Source organism: Augochlora pura, chromosome 5 (genome assembly GCF_028453695.1).
Source record: "Augochlora pura isolate Apur16 chromosome 5, APUR_v2.2.1, whole genome shotgun sequence".
In the NCBI taxonomy this organism is placed as follows: domain Eukaryota; kingdom Metazoa; phylum Arthropoda; class Insecta; order Hymenoptera; family Halictidae; genus Augochlora; species Augochlora pura.
Genome location: NC_135776.1, coordinates 11,365,957 through 11,376,049, shown reverse-complemented (window position 1 = coordinate 11,376,049; position 10,093 = coordinate 11,365,957). Strand labels below are relative to the sequence as shown.

The 10,093-nt window shown below is 39.0% G+C and overlaps 1 protein-coding gene across 1 annotated transcript in view; it reads left to right on the top strand.

The window, feature by feature from the left end:
• The window catches only part of LOC144470031 (protein O-mannosyl-transferase TMTC1-like), a 489,418-nt gene that overhangs the window by 418,258 nt on the left and 61,067 nt on the right, over positions 1-10,093 (top strand). Inside the window, exon 7 of the mRNA XM_078180811.1 lies at positions 4,484-4,673. Within this exon, the coding sequence (XP_078036937.1) occupies positions 4,484-4,673 (190 nt within the window). The remainder of the gene's footprint in view (positions 1-4,483; positions 4,674-10,093) is intronic.

The following is a 10,093-nucleotide window of genomic DNA, read 5'->3' as shown; positions in this document are numbered from 1 at the left end:
ACGTGTTTATATTATAACATGTAAAATTACCATTTCCTTGTGACGTGTTTACACTTCGTACACAGCTAAAAGGTAAAGCGACTCAGGTACCGATTGGTAGACCTCTTGGTTTCCTTGGTCATAGGGCGGAAGGTTCCTTGTCGTGTACGAAAGTCTTAAGTACCGCGGGGGTGTCATGTTTGCTCGCAAGCTTTAACAAGACTTCGTTTTTTCTAAAAAAAAAAATAGTGCTAATAATATTGTACAGCAACTTCCTACGATTTAAGTAACAACGGTGACGATTACAATAATAACAACGACTATACTCAACAACGGTAACACAACAACGACGACAACAATAACAGTAACAACAATGATAACGCCCAAGTAGCGTCGTACATGTTTGCAGGGTGACGGTTCCCTTTCGAATGCCCAGATCTTTCTCATCAGCCCTTTCACCCTTTAGGTCTTTTCTCTCATTATCTTTCCATTTTCTTGCCACTCTCTCTCTCTCTCTCTCTCCCTCTCTCTCTCCCTTGCATACATTCTTTCACACTTTGTCTCATTCTTGCTCATTCTCTATCTTTCTTTCCTTATCACCCTTTTACTTGCTCATGCTCTAACTCCCGGCCATTCAGGACTTCGAGGAACCTAAGCAATGATCCCAGATCACTCGAAGCTGACAAAATACTCTGCAAACATCTGTCTTATTCATTATTTTTCAAGTTTTACCCTCGACTCTTCTGTCTTTCATACTCGAAAAAATTCTACAATATATTTCTTAGGGATTTCATGGTGTACTGTTTCAAAACTGTAAAGTTTAGTACGACAATTTTAATCGTATCATAGTTATTTTTAGATTGCATATAAGTAAGTGAGAGATTCATTTGTATGGGTTATTAATCGTTAGACTATATGTTGGAATGGAGTGTTTAGTCGAATTAAATAGTTGATTGCATGCAACGTGATTATAATGTATCGTAGGTGGTTAATTTTCAATAATTTGTGGTTATTATGTGTTATTGCACATAAATTACGTAATATCTCGTATTTCTTTAAAAAACAGACTTATACTACTTTCTAGATGGAATATCACGTAATTTGCAATTATATAATTTATACTATAATATTTTGTTTTGAAAATAGACGTACACTACTTTCGATATAAAATATAACATAATTTACCATTCTACATTGTCTAATATATTATTTATTCTAAAAATAAACTAGTTTCAAGAATTGTCACGTAATTCACAATTATATAATTTATAATACAATATTTCTTTTCAAAAATAGACTTACACTCAATTTCACGATAATATATCGCGTAATTTACAATTTTATATTCTATAATATACTACTTATTCTAAAAATATACTAGTTTCAAGAAGTGTCACGTAATTCACAATTATATAATTTACACTGCATCATTTCTTTTTAAAAATCAACTTATCCAACCCCCCAAAATAAATCATCCACGCATTACTCACGAGGCTCCAGAAACTAGTCATCCTTAGCGGCCGATATGAAAGTCCATCGGCAAAACTGTGTACATATTTGCCATTCGAATGAAGCCCCGCCCCCCCCCCCCCCCCTCGGACCGACCAAACAGCTCGGAGCCAAGGCGAGAGTACACCATCCGTGATCTATCTGAAAACACAACCGTCAGTTTCCGCTTCCCTGGTCAGCCGAACAATTCAATGGGAACCGGGTTCCGCCCCGGTGCCGCAGTCACCGCCGAGAACAATTAGAGAAGATCATGCGGGATCCCGTGTTAACGCTCCCAGCATCGGGTCTAATATTTAACAGCGCGTTACGCGTCGCGGCGGGCGACGTGTGTGCCGGGTTTGTCCGACAAACAATAGACTTGCCGAGTAAGCGGCCACTGGGCGCGACGCGGCGGCGGTGCTCCGACGCCCTGCTCCTCGAAGATGGCTGAGGTGGTTGCCGGTAGATGCGCGGGTATTATATCGGCGGCCGATTATATCGGTAGACGCTGATAGGGAGTAAATGGAAGCCCGGCGTCAGCATTCGAGGGTGGCTCTCCAACGGCGTCGCGCGCGTCCTTCGACCTCTTCTCACCGGCGCCCGCCACTTCGAACAATGCCGCTCGCGATACTCGCTTCACTCGCGAAGTATCATCGTCCAATTTACGCGGGGACACCTGGGACACTAAGGGGGGCGAGGCGCGCGGGGCCTCGTAACAACGGAGAGAAAGAAGCGCCGGCGGAAGGAAAACTGTCTGGGCCGACAAAGGCGGATATGAAATGAAGCCGCTGATAAGTGACTTCGATTCGTGCGTGTACAATGTCACGGGACTTGGCAGTGACGATGAAAATATCCCTCGTACGCGATAGTACTAAGCCAGGATATAGCCTCCGCAGACCAGCTATGCTTGAACGGAGTTTCGTAGGATATTCGTAGAGGTCGGGTATAGAGTAACGTACGCCGTGAGGTTTAGTAGATGACTGCTTTATTTTAGTTTCGATGGCGGTATTTATACGGCTCAGCTTTCAGATCCTATGATGTTCTTAACGTGGGCCCAACTGCCTGGTTAATCGGTTTGATCTGGGTTCAAGTGCTAGGTCTTTTCTAGGCCGGAAAGGGCCTGAATAGTTTAAGTGACGCCACGATGTGGAGCCGATTCAGATACTGTTGCGGTGGTTGCTGCAGAAAAAAGGTTTGCGTCACGATAGGTCCGCAGGTACGGGCAGCGCGTCGATGCTGCGCCGAGGGTAGTATTGTCTTGGCGGTTCGGCAGGTCCAAAAGGATGATGCTGGTGGTCACATGTAAGCTTAGGAGCTAGAGATGCTACTTGTTTCGTTTCTCACTCGAGACTGATGTATCCAGTTACGTCTCGCAAACTTTTTGACTCAGGGTCATTTACCGCTCGCCTAGGTTATTTCCCTTATTTCTGGGTAATTTTTCCCTGTGAATTACTCCTAAAAATCACCGGAAGTAAAGGTTGGTGCTGGCGGGATGCGTCACCACAACGCAGCTATTGAATCGCCGAATGCCCCGGTATTGATGATAATTTCTCAAGTCGAACGACGACCTGCGGGTATTCAATGCGATCGCGAGGTAAGGACATTTTCGCTCTTGCTCGAAAGTGACTCCGCTTTGCCGAGAATACAAAGTATTGTTCTGCTTCGTACGAAGACAGTTTTTAGATGTTAATGATTGGGACACGGTCTGGCAAGCACTGAAGACAGTGTACAGTAACGTCTCGAAGTGGGAATTGATAATGATCTTTTAGCGTAGACGAGACACGGTTATTCGAGCATCGCAACTTGCCTTTATAGTTGCAGACATCTCGTGAAAGACAGGGTGAGAGAGAGAGAGAGAGCCGATATACATTTCTATGAGTATATTGTAATGTTAGAATAAAAACGATTACTTAACTTTTCTGCATATAGTTTGATCTATGTCTATCTATATCTATATAGAATTGAATTTATTATATAAATATCGATAGATAGATCATCTATCTACACCTGTATAGATCTAAATTTATTATACAATTATAGATAGGTATTGTTTACATATAGACAGAATAAATAGTGCTTAATGAAAAGGTTATGATATAGATAAATCTATATTTACCTATACGTATAAAAAATTAGTTTTGTTATATAAATAGAGATGGATCTACGTCTATTTATATCTATATAGAACTAAATTTATTATATAAATATAGATAGATGTTGTCTAAATGTAGGAAGAATATTGTGATGACAAAGAATGTTATGATAGTATATCTATATACAGTATATAGTTTTATATGTTGAAAATTAGGCTTGCGCTTTGTACAATGAAAATGCTGCTATTCAAATATCAGTGATAGTAATAGACAAGCAAAACGCGATTATTATTCTGTTGTTATATTGATATTGATTAGATTGTGAAAATACAGTTATCGTATATTTTACAAATGATGTTAAATTATATTTTTATATTCATCTCGATATATTCTATTATTAATTAACAATACTTTATCTATATACAACTTATATTATTGTTACGTAAATATAGATACATATCATCTAAATATAAACACAATAAATGTTGACCACTTCCAATGTCACAAAAATGTAAAAATATTACCATATTTAATCACTCTATAATAACAGTAATATTTATGACCGGATGACTCGGTAAAGCGTAAACAGGGAATAAAAATGCTTTGTAGCTCGCCCGGAAACGAAATGAATACACACTCGTTGCTGCGAGAAAGGTAACAAAACCCGATATTTGGCCGATGGAACGCGTCTGCATCTGACGCGTCTGATCGGCCATTTCAATGACACCTGATTGACGCTTTCGGGTAGTAATAAGCGGCGGGTGCTGCGAGCACGGGCCGCGGTCGCAAGTGCCGCAGAGAAATTTGATTATTCGACAGGAATTTCGCGGACTTCCGGCAAAAGGAATTTTTTGCTCGAATTTTTTTTTGCGCACGTTGTGTATCGACGGGATTAACGAGCGACTCGTGTCCTTTGCTTCCAGGTTATTGACGTTTTGTTATCTGGCCGCGCTGAACTGCTGGCTGCTGCTGTGCCCGGCGACGCTGTCCCACGACTGGCAAATGGGGTCGGTTCCTTTGGTGGCTTCGCTGGCTGACACCAGGAACATGGCCACCTGCCTCTTTTTCGGCGGCTGTCTCATACTCACCTACAAAGCCTTCACGGATTTCGAGGTGAGCACGCGAATCACCAATCGATTGCCAATGAAACGTCGCTTAGGCGAGTTTGTCGAAGAAACGCTAATACGCGGACTGCTGAACTAGACCGAATGTTTATTTAAACTGCTGCTGTTCAATGGTGTTTTCTATACTGTACTTTGTGTTTTCATTACGTACGGTTTGCCAGTTATTTAACCCTTTCAGTGCCGGGCAAAAAACGGGTGTCTGTGCGAAGATAACCGGACGAAATTACTAAGTTTTAGGAAAAACCAAACTACATAATTCACAAAGCGACGTATTACGAAAGAAATGAAAAATAAAACAGTGACAATAGTTTTTCAAGATTTAATGAAAATTATATGAACAACGTAACTATAATACATTATGAAAAAGATAAAAATTCAGTTCACTTTTGCGAAATTTATTGGCACATAAGAAAAATCACTGATTCATCATCACTTTGTATAGATCATTTTGTACGAAGTATATACTTTGCATTAGCAATAATATTGTAATAAAATTAATGATATTGGACAACAAAAACAAAGGATAACACCATGGTACATGGCAAGCGACAAACACATTGTTCGTTACAAAACAAGCGAATGGTATAGTTTGATGAAAATGATGAGTAACACCCGATACTGGTTGAGTTTATCTGTAGTTTAGGCGTTCTGAGTCAGGGTCAATAATTGGTCATCCAAAAATATAACTGTAGGAAAATTTTAAAAATCCCGTGTTGCCAATTATAAGTTTGTCAAAAACAAAATTGTTTGACGAAACTGTAAAAATAATAATAACGGGTCAGACCCATGACAAAGATTCCATGCAAGATCTACTAAATATGAATATTATTTATTTCTTCTAAATCGAAATCAAATTGAATTATTCTGTAAGTCTAGAAACGAAAGTAAATAAAGACAATAGAAGAAACAAAAATTATCTGACTCTATTAAGAACATTATTAAGGACAAATAAGTGCTAATCAACGCAACGTGAAAGAGTGATAGTGCAAGGATTAACTATGATTGTTATTCCGTTCCTTTAAGTAGGAATCAAATTTTATTCTCTTCTCACCAATATTTAACTTTTTGCAATCGAAACGATTTCAACTGGAAATCTAAAACAATTTCTATGGTTTCTGGTATTTCCATTTTATATAACACAATTCATTTTACGCGTATGAAATCCAGTCTTGCGACTCATATAACACTTTCAACAATTTTAATGGTGCGGCAGAATCGACACTCCAATGCGAATGATTAATAGATTCAAGATCACTTTGGAGGATTCATAAATTTTGATTACCAATTTGTAATTTTGTTCGTTATTGTTTGCAAACTAAATCGATTCGATTATTGGTACAATACATTTATAATTAGACTGCAAAATAGAATTGTTAAAACACAATTCCATGCAACAGTACTTCAGTAAATATATATATCATTATTCTTAACAATTTTAACCCTATGCACTCGAAGCGATTTTAACTGGAAATCTAGAACAATGTTTCAGGTTGCTAATATTTCCATTTTATATAACAAAATTCGCTTTCAACAATTCTTTTAAATATAAGTTTCAGCGATATCTATTAAAAGAATTTTAGAACGTATTGCAACAATTTTAATGGCGTTGCAGAGTCGTCACTCGAGTGCAACGGGTTAAACATTTGAGTAGATGTAAACGCGCAATAAATATAAAATTCCTTTTTCTTCTAAGAAATTAGTACGATCGAAAAAATTCTGATCATAGTAATTATAAAGAAAATACAATAGTACATAGGGAATTTGTACGTTACTATAGTACGGTAAGGGATTAACAATCTACGTTCTCCAGTTGCAAATATTGCCTCGCAGAAAACACAAGTCCCTTTTTTCGTCTTCGCTAACAGTTTAACCCGGCGCGGTGCACCCGGTTAATGTTAGATGATCCCATATATCACGATATAATGCGGAGCGTTTCACAAAGAAGAATGTTCAGAGTCGTAGCTCCGTTGTACTTTCTTGTCAACAATGTCTAGAAGAAGGCAAAGAAACTTGACCTGGAACGTGACCAAAAGTCTCAAGTTCAAGACAAATGTTACCGCCACTTCCCTTCGCAGATCTTAAAACCGTTTAAGAACTCGCGAGACCTTATCTCTTCATCCCGTCCGCTATTTCGCCAAATTCTCCGCAACATTAACAAGATATACGCGGGGTTATTTACAGGTCAAGAGCGAAAAGGGGGCGGGGTGGAAACTAGCTAACGTCAACTCCAAAGTTCTGCAAAGTCAATACGCGCATCGGCGCTGCTCAATTTAACGCGGCAGACGGCGAACGAATTTCGCGGCGAGCTTCGAATAGAACAAACATTTTCAAAGTAATTACAAAAGGCTGATCGCGCGGAGATGTTCGGTGTTATTATTAACTCCGTCGAAATTTCAGACACGTCGTTTCTTTTTCGAAATAAAATATTATTCTGTGCTCTCGCATTCTGTGTAACTCGCATGGTGCCGCCTAATATGGCGTCGTGTTCGGTTTAAGTAACAATAAGTTACTTGCGTCAGCTAGTTTTTTGTTTTCATAAGTACTTGTACCCAGACGAAAAAGGTGATTATTCACGATGAATTAATTGGATAACTTGATTAATTCTATACCTGATATTAAAAAGTTTTATATTCAATATAGTGTTGTATTTATGTAACACGTAATATAATATTACATTTACACATAATATAATAATGTATAATACATAATATAATGTTAGATTTATGTAATATATAATATACTGTTATATAAATATAATATAAAATTCGATTCATTTTCAAACCATCTTCATAATATTATATTATAACATATAATTTAATACAACAAACGAACCTCTCCGTTTCAGTATATGAGAAGCTAATCAGAACATATTGCTTCCAAACCTCTTCATCTTAGTTCGTTAACCCTTTGCACTCGAAGCGATATTAACTGTGAAACTGAAATAATTTTCCTGGCTCATAGCATTTCTATTCTATGCAACAAACTGTACTTTTACGCGTACGAAATCGATTCTTGCGACTCATAGCAATAGATTTGCTATTCAACAATTTTGTAAATCTAAACTTTATTGTTACAAAAATGATTTTGTAACATAATAGAATAATTTTGGCGCCTCGGAGTCACTACTCGAGTGCAAAGGGTTAATATCGCCAATCGATATCATTTTCTCGCGCTGACAGCAGGGTCGAGGGTGACGTCGTAGCCAGTGGAACAAGACGAAGTTGAACGATCGGCCAGTTATCGTCCGCAAGAAGTCATTTCGCCGCTAAACGCTTCGGCCACGAATGCTCGGAGCAACGAACCGCAAAGTTTCGCGGTGGTAGCTGTGCCGCAGGCGACGCAGTCGTCTATGATAAAGTTGTACTTGGGCCGAAAGTCATGAAGAAAGTTTCGCGTCGCAACCAGCGAGTCAACCGGCGCGACGGCCGACCTCCGGAACCCTCTGTCTTCCGGGTTATCTATCAGTAACGCGGCTGAGCGTTCAACGTAATGACCTCTTTAAGGTTTTAAGGCTTCGCGCAGCCGGTTGGTGGCCACTTTTCTCGAAGGAGCCCATATCCGCGGTTTTAATGTCCGCCTCGCTCTTTTTCCGGCCTCCTTTCGTCCCGCTGCTGCGCCGTTGTCCTTGTCCCCGCTGCAAATTATTAGGGTGACCCATAAGTTCCCTCCTTTTCTTTTATACGAAATCAATAGACGGTATTCGTTGCTCAACGTTGATTTATTGTGTTATTCTTCCGTCTCTCATGAAGTTGACAATTACTCGCAAAATAATCATTGTGGTACGTTTCCAATTCGCTTTCGGACTTCTCACATTTATCACGATGCATAGTAACTAAACTAATTATGCAATACAGTAAAAACATCTGCTAGACGTCTAATTAATTATCTGATGAATTATCCGAATATTTAACTCTCCAAAAATACTTCGAATAATCGAGATTCTATTATATCAATCCTCATTCGTCCAATATTTTCTAAGCTCGGTCATAAACTATACAGAAAATTTCGCAGGAATTATTACCAAAAAATTCAAACAATGTTGTTTACGGTTGATTTATTGTGTTACATATGAAACTTTCTGTTCTATTACCTCCTTCCATCTCTCAAGAAACCTCATTATGCCTTGTTTCTAATATTGTTGGGACCTGCAAAATATATTCTTCGAGCTCCGTTTTCATTTCGTTTTCGGATCTCTCACAATTAAGAGAAAGTATTGTCTCCAGTGACTTGGCTTTTTAAAAAAGGCTTCGTTTCGTGTCGCTGAAGAAGAAAATTACAGATGCAGATCATAAGGTGGAGACGTGGTTCATAATGTCGGCCTCCGTGAATTAGTTTGCAACTCAGTACCGATTCACATATCCCATCTCGATTAAATGGTTTTGTACGGTTGTCCTTAGAATATTAGTGGCATCTACTATTTCACGCACACTATATCGCTATTGAGCATACTACTATTCACTATTTCCATAAAGCATACTCTTGAGGTCATACATAGCGTGGCGCGGAAAGATCTTATGCAACACCCTAATACAAAGTCAATTATATCCAGTAACAATTCAAAAACACTGTTAAGGGTACGTACAGGTTCGCAGGTAATATTTGCGCAACCAATGTACGCCTTCTACTGAAGCCAATATTCAGCGAAGGTATTTAAATTTGTAGATAGGATGTGAAACAGTTGATCATCAAAAATAATGCTTATATTTTAATGAAAAGCAACTATGTACAAACAACGTGTGATCGACGGTTGTCGGAATTCTAATTTTAGTTTTGTTTCTTCGCTAAAACGTGGAGGTGAAAATCCCCTCCACAAGAATTTTACAAAAATAGAGGGGCACTGGACCGACCAATTACACAAACTTATCAAGTGGTGTAATGGGGATTGGTTCGGCAGCCTAACGCCAAAAGTCGTGACGTCGTTGACAAAGACCTCCGCTGTATCCTTTAAAAATTGTAAGAAACAAAGCTGCCGAGCCCCCTTCGTGCCCTATACGGGTTTAGGTCACGTCGATTGCCAGGAGGACGGTACGGCCACGCTAGCCTTCCCAGGTGTGTCATCTGGTACTATTCGGCCGTATCAGTGTCGTAAAGCAATTAAGTCGTTAAATAGACATTACAAATCGATTCTCAAACATAGCAATAATCAAAGTGACCGTAGCCTAAACCCAAATGCAAAGACGGACGGTACAATCGTTTATCGCGTCTTAACAAACACAGTAAGTGGTCACCACACAGTAACCGGCTCCGTTACCCTACTCTAACAGTTTCGGAACTCATAAACTGCTACCTATTGTAACAACAAATAAATATCCTGATAGTAAACATAACAAACATTAGTTTCGGCCGTGGTCCGATTTACAAACGGAGAAATAACATCTGCATCGCTTGGTAGCTCGAAATTCGTAACAT